At 37.4% G+C, this 20,384-nt stretch overlaps 5 protein-coding genes across 5 annotated transcripts; 4 read left to right on the forward strand and 1 right to left on the reverse strand.

Annotated features, from left to right (window-relative positions):
• Positions 1 to 1,489: 1,489 nt before the first annotated feature.
• On the reverse strand, positions 1,490 to 2,163 carry LOC126784668 (uncharacterized). Its single transcript, XM_050510145.1, has 2 exons — positions 1,812 to 2,163; positions 1,490 to 1,697 (listed from the first exon to the last, which is right to left on the reverse strand). Exons 1-2 carry the CDS (start codon positions 2,110 to 2,112, stop codon positions 1,654 to 1,656), a joined length of 345 nt encoding a protein of 114 aa, XP_050366102.1. The 5' UTR covers positions 2,113 to 2,163; the 3' UTR covers positions 1,490 to 1,653.
• Positions 2,164 to 4,286: 2,123 nt separating this feature from the next.
• LOC126783495 (sister chromatid cohesion protein PDS5 homolog B-like) lies at positions 4,287 to 5,100 on the forward strand. Its single transcript, XM_050508972.1, has 3 exons — positions 4,287 to 4,467; positions 4,587 to 4,808; positions 4,907 to 5,100. Exons 1-3 carry the CDS (start codon positions 4,372 to 4,374, stop codon positions 5,078 to 5,080), a joined length of 492 nt encoding a protein of 163 aa, XP_050364929.1. The 5' UTR covers positions 4,287 to 4,371; the 3' UTR covers positions 5,081 to 5,100.
• A 4-nt stretch (positions 5,101 to 5,104) lies between these two features.
• On the forward strand, positions 5,105 to 6,400 carry LOC126783494 (uncharacterized). Its single transcript, XM_050508971.1, has 3 exons — positions 5,105 to 5,263; positions 5,392 to 5,718; positions 6,004 to 6,400. Exons 1-3 carry the CDS (start codon positions 5,117 to 5,119, stop codon positions 6,112 to 6,114), a joined length of 585 nt encoding a protein of 194 aa, XP_050364928.1. The 5' UTR covers positions 5,105 to 5,116; the 3' UTR covers positions 6,115 to 6,400.
• On the forward strand, positions 6,079 to 14,154 carry LOC126783493 (uncharacterized). The gene is made up of 11 exons (XM_050508970.1): positions 6,079 to 6,093; positions 9,142 to 9,353; positions 9,504 to 9,769; positions 10,476 to 10,509; positions 11,315 to 11,451; positions 11,686 to 11,752; positions 12,082 to 12,181; positions 12,615 to 12,778; positions 12,908 to 12,954; positions 13,037 to 13,087; positions 13,481 to 14,154. Exons 2-11 carry the CDS (start codon positions 9,146 to 9,148, stop codon positions 13,826 to 13,828), a joined length of 1,422 nt encoding a protein of 473 aa, XP_050364927.1. The 5' UTR covers positions 6,079 to 6,093; positions 9,142 to 9,145; the 3' UTR covers positions 13,829 to 14,154.
• Positions 14,155 to 14,381: 227 nt separating this feature from the next.
• Positions 14,382 to 20,282, forward strand: LOC126782072 (long chain acyl-CoA synthetase 9, chloroplastic). Its single transcript, XM_050507233.1, has 12 exons — positions 14,382 to 14,661; positions 15,038 to 15,534; positions 15,726 to 15,806; positions 16,030 to 16,293; positions 16,705 to 16,836; positions 16,999 to 17,172; positions 17,309 to 17,538; positions 18,208 to 18,325; positions 18,566 to 18,697; positions 18,815 to 18,949; positions 19,018 to 19,224; positions 19,744 to 20,282. Exons 2-12 carry the CDS (start codon positions 15,085 to 15,087, stop codon positions 19,906 to 19,908), a joined length of 2,088 nt encoding a protein of 695 aa, XP_050363190.1. The 5' UTR covers positions 14,382 to 14,661; positions 15,038 to 15,084; the 3' UTR covers positions 19,909 to 20,282.
• The last annotated feature ends 102 nt before the right edge of the window (positions 20,283 to 20,384 follow it).

Below are 20,384 nucleotides of genomic sequence, written 5' to 3' on the forward strand. Positions count from 1 at the left end.
CAAGTCAATTTGTCTTACTTCTTTTAGATGCAGTGTTTTAAATATCGGATACATCGGTAATATTTAGAAAATGATACGATATCGCCATATCGGTTAAATATATCAGTCAACGGTCAAATATCAGTCAAACTTTGATTTTTTTTTTTTACTTTTCAATTTTTGTTTAAATTTTTAATATTTATTTCCTCTTTTTTAAAAAAAACTAATATATTTTTTTTCATTTTTTCATAAATATTTTTGATTTATATATATTTTAAATATATATGATGAATTTTAAGCCTAAATAATCATTCTTAAATACCTATTTTATTATTAGGTGGCGTTCGTGTATTTTAATTGTCACAAAATCAAGTATTTATTTTCTTTAGTTTATTTAGTACCGTTTTTTAGTTTTATTTGGTACATATTAAAGTATAATTTTATAAATTTTATTGAAAATAAGTAAATCCGATAAAACCGATATATCTCCGATATATCATTTTACCCCTCGACCGATACGATAACGATAAACAATATTTAGACCATTCGGTAGATGTACTCAACCTTCCACAGCCGACAACGCATGTGCTTTGAACCTACCCTTAAAAGGTCTTAAAACCCGAAGTTTCCAGGGCACTTTTCTCAGTTTTTGTCCCTGAAGCTTTGAAATGAATGTGTTGCCATGGAAAGATCTGTTCCTCAGCTATATCTTTTCATTTTTGTCATGAATAATGAGGACCAATTTGATACTGTTTTGCCTTTTGTTATCTTTCCTAATGAATTTATTATCACCCCCGTTATGACGGTTCTCTTACTCTACTAGAACATTAATTTGGAATCTGCAACGTATATGCCGTGTTGCATTATTGTGAGGAAACTAAGAGGAGAAGAAATTATTTTTAGTATGGGTTTTTAGGCCAGAATGGGTCTCTTTCAAAATGAACATTGTTGGTTAGTAGCATATCAGCATCAGAGGCCATTAAAGAGCTTAAAACTTTCCCCTATTTAATGAACGGGATGGAAAATAACCGTACATGATACATGGGATCTCCCACACATGAAAACAACTTGGTCATTCCCTTCCGTTTCAACTTTTCCTCTGTTTTCAATGTAATTGGTGAGATAGGTCTGCTTCTGATCATTAAGAATCGTAAATGACCTAATTTTGAAACAAGTAGAGGTTGGATGGTCCTTGTCCATCTACTAATGTCAAATTGTTGACATTTTGTCATAAATTCTAGGAGCTAGCCCTCGCCTGCCTAACCTTGCATTTTCAGTCTTTCAATATCATGATAAATGGCACCACTAAAGATTGAATACAGTGTTCAAGATCCAACATAAGCAACAAATACCTTGTTAAATTCTGTGAGGAGATATCTTCCTCTTATTCTTCAACGTTGTAGGGTTTAAGAAAATGAAAAGAATGGCATACCAATCCTACGAAGTTTGCTTGCAATACATACAATCCACTTCAACTCTAATGGAAGCTTAATTCCAACCCAAAATGTGATTGATCAAGAAAATTTATGAGCTTGTTGCAAATGCCACATAACACATCAAACAACACAAAAGTTCACAAAGGGCTACAGTCGCAAGTTCTCACAGTCATTTTCACAAACACCTTGCCTGCAATACTAAATCGAGAAGAAACAAACCCGCCAAATGCAGCACAACTCAGACCACGAATTTGGCGCGGGCAGATTCCGTTACCTCCTCAGCTGCAAAACGAATTCAAAACAAATCAAACAGCTCAAATGAATCAAACCCAATTCTCTGAATCTCTAAACCCAAAAAAAAAACCCATAGAGAGCTCAACTACTGAGAGAGAGTACCAATTTTCGGGGGAGTAGGGGATTCGCCGTAGATGGCTCTGAGCCTGGAGAGCGGGACGAGGGCTGAGTCAGAGTCGGCTTCGGAGTAGAGCTGTTGCTTCCAGTCCCACATGGTCTGCTTGGTGGCCTTGTTCGATTTGATGAGGGAGGCCTTCTCCGCCTCTAGAGCTTCGATTGTGTTTTGCTGATGCATTGACCTTGCACTCAGGGCGAAGAAGGCTCCGACGAGGCCCACGCTTATCACTGTGTTGTTGTTCGCCGCGCGCATTCCAAAGCTCACCAGCTTGTTCGCCGCCTCCATTTTCGAAAACTTCACGGGAGCAAAAGCCTACGACAAGTCGACGATGATGGAGACTCGATGGCTGCAAAAATAGGCTTTTGGTTTATGAGTTTTAAAAAAATTAAATTACATTATTTAGAAGAAAAAATGACTATTTTGTTTTACTTGATCTAGTGACGTAGTCTCACATTCGTAAATATGAGAGGTTGCGAGTTTGTCCGAATAGTTTGGCCACTGAAGTTCACTATTTGAATATGAAAAATGGGCGATATAGGTGACAAGCTTATATAAACAGTTGGCTTGAGTTCGTTTGATGAGTTATATAGACCGATACCTTTTCAAGAACACTATGAATTGATGATGGTTACAGTTACTTCGCATTACTTGTGTGATGGTCGTGTCAAAATATGAGATTTGGGCACCTCGGGTTGAAGAGTTTGTGACATTACCGAATAGTGATAACACATATTCCATAGAAGAAGTCCTGAACATAGAATATTTTGTTTTGAATAACTATAAGTTTGATAGGAGAGCTGCAATAGAATCTTTTGGTTTTAAAGGCGATTTATTCGTTATGCTCAAGTGGTCAATGAGTTGGAGTGCAGAATGTTTGGCAAACTAACTTACAAAAGTATCTCTTATATATTAGTAGGAACTAATTGGAGTTAAAAAAATCATACAAGAGATTGAAAAGGACATCAACCATCAACATAAAAATGGTAGTAGTAAGTTTAGTTCGCACGGTCATATAATGAATCGTAGGGATCATATATTAACTAATCGAATACTTATGTGTCAACTGTCAGGAATACGATGTCATATTATAGGATGATCACATTTAAGACAATATTTATCATATGCACACTGAAATTTATGCAAAAGTCAATCTTTTTGTTCCTATAAACAATTGATCAAGTGTTTAGACTTTCTAAGGCTTGGCGCATGAGATCAATATGTGAAAGAAAGATGACGCCATCTTTCTCCACATTGACAATTGATAAGATGTTTCGACTTTCTAAGGCTTGACATGTCACGTGAGGAAAATCAATAGGGGACAGAGAGATGACATCATCTTTTTGTCCCCATTGACAATTGATCAAATGTTTCGGACTTTATGAGGCCTGCTACATGAGAAAAATCAATAGGGTACATAAAAACGGTGCTATATTTATGTCCATATTGATACTTGATCAAATGTTTCGACTTTCCAAGGCATAAGACATGAGAAAAATCAATGAAATTAAACAATACCAAGTTATCGTATTTTATGTCAAAGTTATAGGCCTTAGGCACACTAAAAATTGAGTAATAGTGCATGATCTATTTTGTTTATATCGTTATCGACGCTTGTTAAAGTTTTAGTCTTTGTAAAGCATAACACATGAAAAAAAAACAATAGAGTTTATTTGTGTCAGAAAAACGTTATCATTTTATGAGGCGATCATAGTTTAAGACACTATATTTGCTATACACAAACTAAAATATATGGGAGAGTCAATGGGCCCGTTGTCAATTGATTAAAAGGTTTTGACTTTCTTAGGTCTAACACATGAGAAAAGATAATACGAGATAGACAAATGACGCCATATTTATGTCCCTATTGACATTTGATCAAATGTTTGGAATTTTTAAGACCTATGACATGAGAAAAATCAATGGGGACAGAAATGCCGACATTTGATCAAAAGTTTTGAATTTCTTAGGCTTGGCACATTAGAAAATCAAATGAATAAAAAAAAGCATAAAAGTGATTGTATTTTATGTTAAAATTAAGGGCCTAGTCACACTAAAAAAATAAAAATTGAGTAATCGTCAATGACATTTGTTTAAGTTTTACTCTCTCTAAAGCCTATCACACGGAAAATAATAATAATAGCGTTTCTCAGTGTCAGCCGTAGCAAGTAGCTCGAGAAAGTTAATTTGTTTGATCAAAATTTACCTAGAATATATTGTTGTGTGCACACCAATTTCAAAGTGGCAAAAGTTCACAGGTTTGAAAAAACACGACCTCCACCGTCACACAAGGTAGACTGTACTGTATTCCGTTTGGGCAAACTAGGTTCCAAAGCCCAATTCATTTACACACAAATCTGGCGCGCACCTCCACGCGCATTAAGGGCGGGAGCCTCTTCTCTTTATCAAAGCCCCCCCCACAGTCTCAACTACATTGTTCACACTGCTCAACACACACACACACTCTCTCTCTCTCCGATCAAATGCCCTTGCAAAACCCCAATCCTCCACTGAATTAGGGTTTCTCTCCGACCACCGCCGCATCCGATGGCCGAGTCCGCCTTGCTACTCGTCGCCAAAATCGGCAACCAGCTCCGCCGTCAGACCCGCCCCAACAAGGATTCCGTCGTCAAATCCCTCCGAGTAAGTCGACTCCACCTCTTCCTTTTCCCTGTAGCTTTTACAATCGCTTAGTTTCGCCGCCGTTGAAAACCTTAAACGATCGAGGTTTTGGTTCTGTGTATGGCTTTTGGTTTTGACAGGAAGCTACAGCCGCTTTCGCCGAGATAGAGCAGCCTTCAGGCTCCAACAAGAAGGATGCTACTCGGAAACTAGAGGCGGCGATTGAGCCTCTGAAGGAAACCATTGTTAAAGGCTTGCTCCGCCACCGGGATAAGGATGTGAGGCTTTTAGTGGCCATCTGCGCCACTGAGATTATGAGGCTCATGTCGCCGGAGCCGCCTTTTGAGGATAAAGATCTCAGAGTAAGCTCTCTGAGATGTGCTTTTTGTGTGCCGGTTTTCGCTGTATATGTTTGTTGTTGAAAGTTTGTTTATATTAGTAAGGGAATGTTGGCTTTCAGGATGTGTTTAAGCTACTTGTGAGTGTGTTTGCTGAGCTAGGTGATACCGCAAACTCGCTGTTTTCGAGGAGGGCTAAGATTGTGGAGATTGTTGCCAAGTTGAAATGTTGTGTGATCATGTTGGACATTGAGTTTGTTTATGTTTTGAAATTTCTTTCTTTACCTTCTAGCTGATGTTTCAGGCTCCATTAAAAAGTGGAAGTTCGGTTAATGATGTATAAATTCATTAAATGCCAACTTCTAATCTTGTGGCTACTTGTTTTTTTGCAGTCTAATTCTAGGAGCCATGCTCAATCATGTTTCGATGAGCACTTGGTCCAAAGAGTAGTTCAAATATTTAAATCTAACATCTGTTTGGTACGTCCTTCTATGCTTCCTTTACTGCTTCAATTATATGCACTAAGGTTATGTCTTAATATATATGTTTATATATATATATATTTTTTACTTATACTCTTGTTGATAAATCTCTGATCATACATCAGCCTTCAAGTACTGTTCCTAAAGATGGGCGGAAGTGTCAAGAGAATAGCACAAAATCTAATGTTATCAAGGGTGACATAGGGACAGGTACAGGACATAGGCGAAAACAGGCATTCTTTCCAGGTGCCCTTGGATCAGATGGAAATGGGGCATCTAAAAAGTCTGAGTTTAGTCTGGGGAAAGAAGTAGTTTCATCTTGTGATTCTGTAGCTACAGAATCATCTCTGGATGATCAGAATGTGAGAAGAAGTACCACTGCTCTGATGGAAAATGTTAATGTGAATAGGAGCATCGATAAGGAACATTCTAATCATCCCAGTAAATACAAGGTAAATTTGAGTAATGAATGTGATTAAATTGTATTTTTACTTCTTTTTGAATACCCAATCTTTTTAGTTAAGCAACTATATGAAATGTGTTCGAGTACAAAGTACTTTTTTATCTGTTGCTATTTTCTTAAGTATACAGTTATTATACATGCAACATCTCATTTTCAGTCAGCCGTGAAGCACATTCATGTATATTTCATACACGGATTATCTTTTCTCTCTCTTCTACTCGACTTCGAATATTGTGGCCTCAATGCTTCTACTTGTTTCCCCTCCTATTGGCAGTTCACACGTGAGAGTAGTGCGGATATACTAACTGAACTCTTGGAAACTGATAGCGGGGAAACTTTAACTGATGAGTCGCTGAAGGAAAGGGTAAGGAATACTATGATTTGAATGCTTTGATTGACTTGCAAATGCCAACTCAAGTTAGAAACTTTGAAGAAAGCTCTGTTTCTGCTTTGGTTTAACTAGCTCAGTAGCTCCTGCTCAAGAAAAATCTTTCGCTAGGTTAAGAATAAATAGAGTAATTTACGAACTAGCTTTTGTTCTATTTGTTTGAGGATGATCCAAATTCGACTACCCCCTCCCAGATAAGGAAAGATCGACTACAACATTTTATAGGAGCTGTCTGTGTTGATCTCCTACGTATTTATGACTATTATTAGATTGATCAATATTTACAATTATCATTGAATGCTTTGATGCTTTGTTTATTAGTTTAGTGTATCCTTAAGTTGCATTCAAGATTTTGTAAATCTTGATGAGTGATTTCCACCAACAGTGCTTTTAGGTGCAAGTGTTAGGCTTATCAAGTGAAAAAACTACAAAAGTTTGAAAATTTTCAAGTGTGGTAAACAACTGCAATAGATCATTGTTAGACGGTAGTTTAATGTTACTGTGCCATTTACTTTATCTGATTCTAACTATAGGTTTGGATGCAGCCTAAACAGACCAAGAGGAAGAAAGCTTCTGTAGATACATCTGTAACAGAAGTTCTTGATATAAATGTCGATGCTGTAAGTCTTACTATTTCTTTCTATAAATTTTCTAATATTGTCGGGGAACAAAGAATTTAACTAAATCTTATCATCATAAATTTCCTAATAATAGTTCATGCTATTTTATATTACATTCATGCATACTGGTTTTGATGTCCAAATACAAGATCACTTGCTGCAAGTAATTTGAAGTTTATAGTAGCTTGACCATAAAGGAGCTTATTATTATTATTTATTTATTTTTTGAATAGAACCATAATGGAGTTACTCCATACATATATGTGTTTGAATTATAGACATTTCCTTGTGTTAGTAGTGATGATTTTTTTTTCTTTTGTAATAATAAAATTGTGTTCAACCAAAAACAGTGAAATCAATAAAAAAACCAGCAGGTATGAACAAGGTTCTAAAAAACGCTAGGCGTTAATCGGGCGGACAGCTAAAAACCAGCGCCCAGAGGATTAATCGGGGATTAATCGGGGATTAATCGGATTAATTGGGGATTAATCGGCCTAAAATCGAGGCGGCCAAAGGTCTCCGGGCGCCTAGACGCCGCCTAGGCGGGGATTTTTAGAACATTGGGTATGAATAGTAAAACCCCTTGCAAGCTACAATGGAGGATATTTAAGCTCTGTATTATTCTTTAACGCCCCATGCTGAGACTTGAGCAATATATATATTCTTGCTTAATTTGCTGAATATTTTCCAGTCTTCACCGCTAGTTATATATTGGGTATTCCAGTTTACAAATTTGGTTGCTTATTTCAGGTTGCCAGAAGAACTCGACGCCAAAAGAAGTTAGATTATGTATGATACTGTTTTCTATTGAGTCTGATAACTGCATTCAGTTCAGGCAGACAATTTCAAAGGTGCTTTGATGGTTTTGTTCTGGTAGTCAGTTCCAGAGGTTTCACTCTTAGCCTGTAAGTAGTCTGGTAAATGTCAATTGTATATAGCCTTAACCTATCAACCGGAAAGTGCTGAGTGCAGATCAGATGTGCATATCCACTGTTTTTGCTAATCAAATTCGTATCACCTACAAGTTATTATGTATTCAAGTCTAACTAATTGAGAAGGTCCTGAAATGGCCCATACGAGTTTACGCCTTGATGCCTCCCAGTATCCCACATATCAGTAGAAGATCTATATACTGTAGATTCTGTTGTAAGTAATGAGAATTTTGGGAGAAGTTTTTGTTGGGTGCACTTGAAAGGTTTTCATCAAAGCCTGATCTCTCAGTGCCTTTATATGAGGGCATAATTCTCACAATGGCTTAAATGCTTAGCAACAATCTTGTAGTCATTATTCAATATTGCTAACTATGTCTGCTGAGCCATCAGGAGCTTTAAACCAGCAATATTGAAATACATCGTTATAATATATATTGCTCTAAATAATACTTGTCTAGTTCGAACAAGGGTTTTTTTTTAGGGGAAGCTCGAACAGTATGTCATAATGTGCTCAACTTTTTCATACCATTCAAATTCTTTCAGTTTTAATATAATGTACGTTCTACAGTCCCGGCCTCGAGAAATTTCACGTATACAATTTATATAAATAGAAAAAACACAGCAACAGCTTCTCTATTCATACTTCTCCCTAATTGTACATCTCCATGAGTTTTCCCCTCTCCACACATATCTAACACAAATAGTTTCAAGAGTCCTATACCATTGCACACAGCTTAATTTTGTCATTTTGAGACTCTTTAGCTAGCTATGGGCAATAATACTGAGACAGTCGGAAGGATTAGTACCCCTAGCTCGGTCAATTCCACCCTGATAGCTGATGCTTTGGGTGAAGAGTTATATCCTTCTCTGCTTGATCGAACATACTCGAATTATTTGGAGCTTGGTTACATCAATTTTCATATCACAAGTGTTACAATAGCAAACCATGCAACTATTAGGTACCTGTTGTGCAAGTCATATACATGGAGTGCGCTATTCGTTGTAGAAGAATTTATGAGTTTTTGGATGAACACGAACTATATGAGCTGAGTATCTTCACTGTTGTACACTTAAACGTCCAAATACCAATACTACGCATTAAAAGATTACATTTATTCTCAATGCTACTAGTTTCCAGTTTCTATTATATATTTCATATAAAACGTAACATGTAAAACGCCTGACTCACCTAGCAGAACTCAAAAACAAGGTAACCAGACTACTTCAGGTTGTAATTTTACATAGAATGAAAGTAGTGACACTGGGTCATGTTGGTAATGAGTAATGACCCTTTTTTTTTTTTTAGAATGTTGGTAATGACCCTTGGCTGTTACTAATTCCAAAGGCCAACGCGGTTGGGTATGAAAATGGTACAAAATACAGGTGTCAAACTGTGGTTGGTGGGAATAAGAAAACAAATTCAATTACATATATTGGAAAACAGCCTCATTTTGAAATATTTAAATCCCCAGACTGATGACGGCACCCTGGTATCAGAGCAAAACACCAACCCCCACAGTCGCGACGGTCCAAACCAGTCTCAGCCAACTTCGCAGAACCCCCCAAAACGACGCCGTCTGCCGACTCAGCACATGCTCCCTTGACTCCATGGCTCCGCCGTTGACCACCGATTCTCCCCTCTCTCGCCGCCTCGTCCGTTCCTTCTTGGATTTCCTCAACTCCGGTAAACCCTCTCTCCCCTCTCTCGCTTTTTATACACTCAAATCATATCTAGGGCTGACTTCTGCTTCATCAGAATTGCGATTTCGTTCCGATAGCTGTGGTGGTTTTAGAATGAGTTACTGACTGTAAGTTTGTGTTTTTACTGCGGCAGTTGAACCTGGAGATGGTGTTAATGTTGAGGGCTTACAGATTGCAAGGGAATGTCTGGAAGAGGCTTTCAAGCTTAACACCTCTCCTCTTCCAGCTGGTGAGCCTGGGGTTGAACCGGAATCGCTAGTCGAAATGTTTAGCTCACTTGGAAAGGGCAAGGTTCCGGAGAATGTAGCCTCTCATGGTCAGGGGTCCGTGCCGGCTACTAGCTCATCGGCTGGTCAGGATGCTGCGGGTGCCAATGTCTCAAAGGCACCGAAATCTCTGGTGCTTGTTTTGTTTACTTGTTTTTACTCGTTTGAAACTTGATGCGGAGTATGGTGTAAATGCATTGTATGTAGTAACTTTTTCGATTCGTGTTCATGTTGTGATAGTGAAAAATGTGAACTTGCTTACAATTGGACCAAGGGGAATTGTGTGGAATAGTAGGAATTTTATTGTGCTCTAATGTGATGAACTGAGGATAGAAGAGGGGTATATAGGGGGTAATACATAAGCGGAAAGAAGGGTAACAAGACCAAGCTGGGTTTTTTGTTCGTTTCTTTCTCTTCTGATCAATGTGAGTTGACGGTTACGGAGCTCATTCAGATAAGTGAATTTTTAAATGAGGTCGAAGTGGGGATTGATAATGTCTAAGAATAAATATGAAATATAGCTTAAGGTTGATGTCTACTATCATATATTCTTTATGGTCCATCCTAAATAGGACTTATTTTAAATGAGTTTAGTTATCCAGTAAAAGGTTAGATAACAGACTTCTCTACTGTTTTCTGATTCAGGATATGTTTATTTCTAAATGCATTTGCTTTATATATATATATATATATATATATATATATATATGAGACTAATACAGTAATTCTTGAATGATGCTTTGCAGGCCTGGGATTATTTTTGTTACGTAACTTAGTTGCTACCAAAAATGATTTTTAACATTGAGTTTGACACTATTTAATGTTTGTAATTGAATCAGGGTCAGGATTTGACGGGTAAAAAACATGATTTAGGTATTCCTCTTCTGCTTCTTTTTTGCTTCTCCTCCCCACTTTTGTCAATTAGTCTCATTATTGGGTGCATCTCATGTTGGGAACAATAGATGATGTATCTGCAATCACTCATATCATCTGTAGAGACCTCCCATCTATTCCATTTTCTGTTGATGGTATAAATGTACCATACCATCTCATCATGTGTTTGCATATATTAAATCTGGACAAATCGGATCACTATGGAATTATGGATTCTAATACAGAAGAGAGTTCAAATTTGGTGAGTGCTTGACTGATATCAAATGAGTGGTTCTCTTAGTGATAACCTTTACTGTAGAAAATCTTGTTAAGGATAAATAGAAATGTCATTGCACTTAATGCACGGATAGCTTGCATTTTTTATGGACAATTTTCTTAGCAGTTTTCCAGCCCTTCGGAGACATCCAATGAAATTAGAAAATTGCATATAATATAAAGGATTAAGGAAGCTCATATAGTTGTCATTGTTATTCTATAATTGTGTGAGACAACTTTTGTACAGGGTAATGATTCTTGTCAAATGAATTAAATTTAACTATTTCTTTTATTTGAGTTGGTTTATGGAAGAAACTGTTCGTAAAGGAGATAATGTCAAATCAATTAGTGTGAGATTATATCAGAAGGATCTTGCTAAAAAAGGGGAAGTGTTCAGGACTACTGATTTAGTATGCACATCATTTTCATATTTTATATATAAGTGAATTAGCAATATAGTGTAATATCAGTTCTGCATTTTTTACATTAGAGTAAGTGTGAATTGAATACGCTCTTGATATATTGGCAGGGGAGTCCAGAGATGCTCTGTTCATGCAATTCTTTTCCGCACTTGAGAGGACTTGTTACTTTGTGCCCTTGCTTGATGGTAGTGATGATCCAGTGAAATTGGAGAAAGCAACTCAATTTTTCTGTGACGCTTTAAATGTATGCTCTCTCTCTCTCTCTCTCTCTCTCACACACACACACACACACACACACACACACACACACACACACACACACACACACACACTTACACTTTTTTTGGGGACACACAGTTCGATTGCTTGGATGCCATTATTACTTTATACTGGCAAGTTTTGTGTGCTTAGGAGTACTGTTTGTGTATGTTCATGCTACTGTTTCTCCTTAATAAACGTTAATGTGCCCCCGCTTCAGGAGATGGAAAAATCTGGTTGTGAGGAATTCAGTCCTAAATACTTGGCGGAGACGTTGAAAACACAAGGTAATTAAAGCTCATATGTGCCTTTTGTTAGGTCCGCAGTCTGCAGCCTCTGAACTATTCACAATGTCAAATTTAGCTGGAGTGACCTTAATATAATTCATTTATATGATCTCTCCTTCTCCACTTTCTCTCTGCTACAATGTCATTCCAATTTATATCGTTGTGAAAGACAAATAAGCATCCCATTTGAATAATTCTTGACTCCTGTTTAGTGTTACTGATGAGAAAGGTATTGTTCACTAGCTTCAGTCTCACTGGATCAATAAATATGACCATCTTCATTCTAATAAATATTTGCAGAGGCTAATCATGCTATTTATTTTTGTTAGGTAACAAGGCCATGCAATCAAAGCTGTATACCAAGGCCATCGAGTTGTATGACTGTGCTATTGCACTTTGTGAAAATAATGCTGTTTACCGCTGTAACAGGTGCACAACCATCTTATCCTGAAACTTTTTATCCTACTATCTATTCATTAACAACTTTCCTTTTCTTGATTTTCTGGAGCCAGAAAGTTTAAATTTTAATGTGATAAAATGACAGAGTTGCGACCTAGGAAAATCCTCTGTATATTCAGATTATATACCTTAGCATGCTACTGCAGCTAGAGTCTTGATAGAAGTTTGATAGCGAAAGGCCAATTTTCCTCCTTTTTTATTTTGTGGTTTGCATATTTAAATTCTTCAAAAGGAATTGTAATACAAAGAAATGTATGATAATGAGGACAATTCAGGAGAAGTTTTACAGTTATTGTGAAAATTGGTGTTACTTTAGTCAGCACTAGAAAGTTGAGTCATTGTTTTGCTCTGTTATTGCTTTTTAAAAATGCAAGTTAATCAAATATCTGGTGTACAACCTCAGGGCTGCTGCTTACACTCAGATACACAAGTATTCTGAAGCAGTCAGAGATTGCCTTAGATCTATAGAGATTGACCCAAACTATAGCAAGGCATATAGTCGTCTGGGATTAGCTTATTATGCAATAGGGAACTACCGTGAGGCTATTGATAAGGGATTTAAGAAAGGTTAGTTCTCTTGAGCACCATCTAATTGCCAAGTTTATATACTCTTATTGAAAGTGGGAAGTAATTGTCTATCAGAAGAAGGTGGTAGTAATCATATTCATATACGTAACTAGGAATTTTCTGCTGCAGCCTTGCAATTGGATCCAAATAATGAAGCTGTCAAAGAAAATATTCGGGTTGGTAACTTGTGTAATTCCTCCTTTCTGTAGTTTTTGCAACTCCTTCTTTGACTGCTTTTTATTATTCTGAAACCAATAGGTGGCTGAGCTGAAATTGATAGAGCAGCAACAACGGTCAGGATCGCATCAGGTAATGCATTAACCTAACAGAGTTAAACAGATAGGTCCATAAAACTTTGTTAGGTTGCGAAAGAAGGATATCGTTTTTTATTGGGAAATTTAATGTCTGATTTCTGATTCAGAACAAACTAATAAAAGGAAAAAATAGGCCATCTTGTACTTAAAAGATGTTTTATTTATGTAATAATTCAATACAATTGCTGTACTTTGCCGCGTTTTCGAACTCTGAAGACAGTGTTAGGTTAACCGCTACAGTCCACTTATCCCCTACCAACATTAAGTATGACTATTAACACTTGAGGGAGGTTGTACGTTATAATGTGTTATCTGGTGATGTTGTGCTCTGCAAAGATTTCCTTTCTTACTGCAAGTAACAGTTTCCTGTCTTATCTACCTATTTCAGAACTCAAGGTCATTTTCCTTCAGTAGCAGCCAGGGTGCATCATCTCCATTTGGTTCTATGCCATTCAATACAGGTTCTGGTTCTGCTGATTTTGCAAATATGTTCATGAACATGGCTGCCAATGCATACCAAGGACAGCATTCTCAAGATAGCCCAGGTGGTGACCATAGCAGCAATGGTAATGGAGTTGATGAACCAGAAATAAGGGTTGACAGCATGAATGTTAATTTGGGAGAATTGCCCGCAGAGCTGTCTGGAGCTTTACAATCTGTGATGCAAATGTTTTCTGGGGCAGCAACCAACGGAAATGGGCGGGACACTCCAAATGAAGGACCAAGACCAAACTAAGTTTATGAAAACATGAAACTCTTTAGGAACTCTACACATTCTCACCACCACTGTGCATTCTAGTAGGTGGTTTTCCGTCTTCAGTGAGAAGTTTCTTTCAGTTGTATACACAGGCATCAACATAGGAATCCGGAAAGGGAGTGAAGTTCATAGCTAACTCTATATATTAGACTCGGTTATCTATCTATGAAAAGTAATTTGGTAGGATATTTCGCCCTGTTTTCTGTTATTTTAGATTGATCGGCCGTGACCAACTAGCTTTTTGTAAAGTTGAAGACCCTTCAAGTTGGCGTAAACATGATGTTCACATCAAACTGTCTATCAAATCACTAGCTTAAACTTGATTGCTTCCTTGAGAATTGCTACACTAATCTCAACTCAAAGTCTCAACGTAGGCATACCAACCTCTACCTTTTAGAACTTTGGTGGCCTAATCTCCTAGCTTGTCCTCAAAAGGTAAACTTGAATGTTCTGGATTTGGTTGAAGACACAAAAGCAAAGACCAGTAATATTGGGCCCATATTAGCCAAACCCGCGCCTTAAATTTGAGAGCTTTGTGAGGAAAACAAAACCAAAAAACAAAAAAGCCAAAAAGAAACAGAAGAGAAGCCAACCACTTGGTCAGTTTCTCAGTCAGTCTCTGAGTCTCCAACTCTTCTCTTCCTCGATCTCTCCGCTCTCTCAAACTCTTCTTCTAGATTCTCCCTGCAACCCCCATTAAAACGCATCGTTTTGATCTCCTTCAAATTTCACATCATCGTTTCATTCCTCAATTCATCTCATTATCATCCTCCCAATGCTGCTGAGCTGAATCTGCTTTGCTTCATCAAAAGGTAATCCCATTACCATAAAGCTTCAATTTTTTTTGGTTTTCTGGGTTTCTTTTAGAGATTCTGGTACTCTGCAATATGAGTTCATGTGACAGCTCAGCTTTGTCATGCTTGCTTGCACCGAAAGAATGAAAATTGCAACGAAAATAAAATAAAAATGTCACCTTTGATGTGTTTCAATGTTGATTAGGTCGTAGATAACATGCAGTAATGTATCATTCAGTTTTGACTAATAATAAATAAAAACGCAAAATATGCAAAGATTGAATTGGCCTCTTTACTTGGAGAATGGTATCAAAGATTTTATGAGAGTGACAATTATTATATTATTATGTTGGATGAGTGATTGGAGTGGTTGATGAAGTGATTGAATTTTCAGGATTGGATTTAAGGACATTGTGTTTGGGAGGATAGAGCAGTTGAAAGATGGTTCCCACCTATGTTGTTGGTGCCCTTGTGCCGCTTGTGTTAACTCTTCTGCTTCAGAAGTCGAAAAAGGAGAAGAAAAGGGGTTTGCTTGTTAATGTTGGTGGGGAGCCTGGCTATGCAATCCGGAACCATCATTCGGATTCCCCGGTGGAGTCAGCTTGGGAAGGGATTTCAACTCTTGCTGAGCTTTTTGAGCAGTCATGCGGGAAGTTTCAAAACAAATGCTTTCTTGGAACCAGGGCATTGTTGGCGAGGGAGGTAGAAGTTACAAAGGATGGGAGGTCCTTTGAGAAGCTTCACTTGGGAGACTATGAGTGGTTAACTTATAAAAAAGCTTTTGAAGTTGTGTGCAACTTTGCTTCTGGTTTGAGTCAAATTGGACATAAAAAGGAAGAACGAGTAGCAATCTTTGCCGACACTAGAGAGGAGTGGTTCCTTGCATTGCAGGTGCTTATCATATCTGATCTTCCTACTTAAAGTTAATCAGGCTTTTAACAGGTTTTGATATATTATTTTGTTGCACATATGATGTGTAGTGAAAGACTTCTTCATGCCTTCATGGCCTTACTACTGCCATTAAGTGCAATCAAGAAACATACGGCTGATTCCTGAATTCCGGTTATGTTTTCTTATTTCAGGGTTGTTTCAGGCGCAATGTCACTGTTGTTACTATATATGCATCTCTTGGAGAGGAGGCTCTATGTCACTCATTAAATGAGGTTCTCTCTCTCTCTCTCTCTTATCAAGCAATATGTTTCCGTTTCCAAATGCTAACATTTTCCTTTCAATCATCCAAAAGTTAAAGTCTAGTTGGTGGGATTTTTTCAGTGATTGGAAATGAACTGACAGTGTTGATATCATCGTAGTACTTTTGACATTATTTTTTCCATAAGCTTTGACAGCTTTTGTTCTAACTGGTCATTACTTTTGATCTTTCTCCAGACAGAAGTTACAACTGTAATTTGTGGGCACAAAGAACTGGAGAAACTTGTAGCCATAAGTGGACAGCTTGACACAGTGAAGAACATCATATGCATGGATGATGAGATCCCATCTAGTGCTTCATCTGCTGAGAGCAGGTGGAGAATCAATACGTTTGCAGATGTTGAGAAAATTGGACGAGAAAACCCTGTTGATCCTGATTTACCCGTACCTGCAGATATAGCGGTCATTATGTATACAAGTGGAAGTACAGGATTGCCCAAGGTTTGTAGCTCTTGATATACCTTCGCACTTTAATTTACGTTCACCCATGATGGTGATTGTTATTATTTCATTATGAACTGGGACGTTTTTGAATACCTCAAGGTCTGTGCGACATTTGTGCAACATTATATATTCTCCTCTTTAATTATTTGTAGTATCATCGTCAGGTCGGCCATATAGATTTCATAATGAGCTTTTGTTTAAATTAAGAGAGGTGCTTTTGTTCACTGAGACTGATGCTTATGATATGTGTATTGAGTTATTAATTCTACCCTTTTCTTGTATACGTACTTGTTTTGAGTCCCCTTGGCATTTCATTATTGTAGTTTACACAATTATTTTTCCAAATGATAACAGAGATAATCAACAAAGCCCGTTAATCCACCCACAATCGCTTTGCACTTTGTACAGGGTGTAATGATGACACATGCTAATGTCCTAGCTGTTACTTCTGCCGTCATGACCATTGTCCCTGGCATCGGCACTAAGGATATCTATATGGCATATCTTCCCCTAGCTCATATCCTGGAACTAGCAGCGGAGGTATGGAGAATATGTAAGCTTGCTGGAATGCACGGCCACTGTAATTCCATGAGCTTTTCTTTGTTTATTGGTGATGATATTTTGTTTGTATTATAAAAGACCACTGTCTTTGAGTTCATATTTTCCTGCCACTTGGTTTAATTTTTATTATTTATCTTGAAGAATGTAATGGTTGCTGCGGGAAGTGCTATAGGGTATGGATCTCCTTTGACTCTTACAGATACGTCAAGTAAGATAAAAAAGGGAACAAAGGGGGATGCAACTACACTTTTGCCAACTTTATTGACAGCTGTTCCTGCAATTCTTGATCGTGTTCGAGATGGGGTGCTCAATAAGGTAATATGCATTTTGATACATGTACTTGTGTGCACATGTACATCTGTTTAGAATCTTTAGATCATGTCTGTGTGTATGTGTCCCGGTTTTGAAATTATGCATATTATCTCAATGCTGCATCTTCATATTGCTACAGGTAAATGCAAAAGGTGGGCTATCCAAGAAATTGTTTGAGTTGGCGTATGCTCGTAGGTTGTCTGCTGTGAATGGCAGCTGGTTTGGGGCTTGGGGCCTGGAAAGGATTCTGTGGGATTTTCTTGTGTTTAGAAAGGTCCGTGCAATTCTAGGAGGTCGCATCCGTTACATGCTATCTGGTGGTGCTCCTCTTTCTGGTGATACTCAAAGATTCATTAACATTTGCATTGGGTTAGTATATGCTAGCACTTTAACTCTGCTGGAAAATATGTGAACCTTTAATTTGCCACCTATATCATTAACTTTCTCGATCGAAATCACTTAAGCACGAAACATGAATAAGATCGGCTTTTAATGGAGATTAGTAAATTGTAATGGCCAAGTTGTAACTACAACTCTGATTACTATGTTAATATGAGAAATCCATTTTTTTATAAAACGATTATAATCTCTCTGCATGCAATTCTGAAAATAATACAAAACAACATATAGTCATCTTATGACTCATGGCTTAAAGTTACAGTAAATAAAAAATAAACTTTTGATCTTGTAGAAAGGTTGACTCAACAGAAAAGTCTGCATAATTGTAGATTATGCTAGATCTTGAGCTCTTATGAACTTATGTAAGTGAACTCTAGGAAATAGGGACAACAAGAGCTGCAAAGGAGCTCTCAGAAATGAAAATATGATGGCTTACCATGTAACAATGTAATGCACACTTATTATTCCTTGTAGGCATGTTGTTCATCAGTACGTTAAATAACTATTGTGCATGATGGCTAGTTCTTCCTTCTTGTCAGCTTAAATTTTGTTTATTTTTGTTCGTATACTTTTTTTCCTTGTTTTAATTGTAATATTATGTTTGTCTGTAATGATCTTATAACTATTGTCTGCTGGCAGTACTTCAATTGGTCAAGGGTATGGTCTCACAGAAACTTGCGCTGGTGGAACATTCTCAGAGTTTGGTGACACCTCTGTTGGTCGTGTTGGAGCTCCACTTCCCTGCTCGTTTATCAAGGTAATGCTCATAACCTAATAGGTGCACTTATATGTGCTTAATATATCTTACACCTCTGTCCTTCTGTCCTTCATAGTTGTTAGATACATACTCAACAGTTACTTGGTAGTGTTTGTTTTATCTATTGAATGAAAATTATATTTCAATTCATGTCTAATAATACAAGTTGAGCTTTATACTGTTTCTGAGGTCTTGAGGTGATGGAATACATTCATTTAAATTCTGATCTTCTGTATCCAGCTAATTGATTGGCCCGAAGGAGGTTATCTGATTACTGATTCCCCACTGCCTCGTGGAGAGATTGTCATTGGTGGTCCAAATGTTACAGTCGGTTATTTCAAAAATGGAGAAAAAACGAACGAGTCATACAAGGTAAGCATATTGATATAGCTTATGCATAGTTTGGTTGGACTACCCAGACGAAAAGTGTTCATTGTAGTCTTAACTTTGCTGATTTGTTTTTATTCTTGTTCTTTTTTGTGTGTTAAGGTTGACGAGAGAGGAATGAGGTGGTTCCATACAGGTGATATTGGGCAAATCCATGCTGATGGTTGCCTTGAGATAATAGACCGCAGGAAAGATATAGTTAAGCTTCAACATGGGGAGTATGTCTCCTTGGGAAAGGTATCAGTTTTGGAAGATGCAATTCTTCAGGCATTCCTTCTTCAGCGACTAATATTTCCTTTTTACAGGTTGAGGCTGCTCTTTCAGTATGCCGCTATATTGACAATATCATGGTGCATGCTGATCCCTTTCATAGTTACTGTGTTGCTCTTGTGGTTGCTTCTCGAATCACAGTGGAAGATTGGGCCGCAAAGCGAGGGATTGATTTTAGTGAGTTTTCAGACTTGTGTGAGAAAGAAGAAACCAGAAAAGAAGTGCAGGCATCATTGTTATCGGTATGTCTATATATTTGACAAGTTTACTTTGAACTGCCCCTCCGCCTCTGTAAAAACCATTTAGTTTGGAGGAAGGGACTCTCATATGCATTATGCATCTCATGAGCTTTCCACAATTTTTTTTATCAGAGCACAACTTCTTTCTAGCAGCCCAACATATCTGTTCAAACTAATTGCATTTGACCTTGAATTGCTGAACGATGATTGATTACATGTTTTATAATTCTTATATAATATCTTGAGCTTAAAATAGATTCATAATGGCATCCATTCCTTAAATTCTTCTGGCTGGTTGATTACCTGAGTTTTCCTTGTGAATTCTTAATTTATTGCATATAATAACAAAATGTGTTACTTTTTTAGTCAGTCTTCTGTAATCATTTATCATCTTTATTGTTGAAATACAAATAACCTCCCACTGAACGTATGAAAATTCCATCTTGACTTATAAGTTATAGTGAGTTACTTGCTCATATACATTGGTTTGATCTGTTTTAACCATTCACTTTCCATCACCAGGAAGCAAAGAAGGCGCGTTTGCAGAAGTTTGAGATCCCTGCAAAAATCAAATTGCTTTCCGAGCCTTGGACTCCTGAAAGTGGCCTGGTCACCTCAGCTCTCAAGCTCAAGAGAGATGTCATCCGTAAGGCTTTCTCTGAAGACCTCTCCAAGTTATATGCTTGATGATTCTTCACCAAAAATGGGCTTCTTTGGTGTGCAAAATCTTCATGACCCTGCTAGATGGAACCTATCTGTCCTTCAATTTTGCCTTTCTAGATGTAATGCAAGCCAAGGATTAGTGTTTGGAAAAAGTGAGAGAGAAGAAAGCATTCCTAGAGTTTTTTATAGTAGTACCTTACTCCAAAGTCCAAACAATAAAATTAGTAGTTGTTCCAATTACATTAGCTACTCAGAGCAAAATGGTTAGCGTTTTGAACTGGTATTGAGAATTCGTTGATTTACATATTGAACTCCACAGCCTCCAAAGATTGTTCAATTTTGGGATTGTATCAGAACGACCGGAAATTGCATATACTTAATTAATTTTCCTCTGAAGAATGGGATCTTGTTCCAGCAAAATCTCCATGAATGTTGGTAAGTGATGTTGAGATTCGAATATACTACTCAGCAATGATAGCCAAAGAAGGGAGGGAGAGTTG

This window comes from Argentina anserina, chromosome 2 (assembly GCF_933775445.1).
Source record: "Argentina anserina chromosome 2, drPotAnse1.1, whole genome shotgun sequence".
In the NCBI taxonomy this organism is placed as follows: domain Eukaryota; kingdom Viridiplantae; phylum Streptophyta; class Magnoliopsida; order Rosales; family Rosaceae; genus Argentina; species Argentina anserina.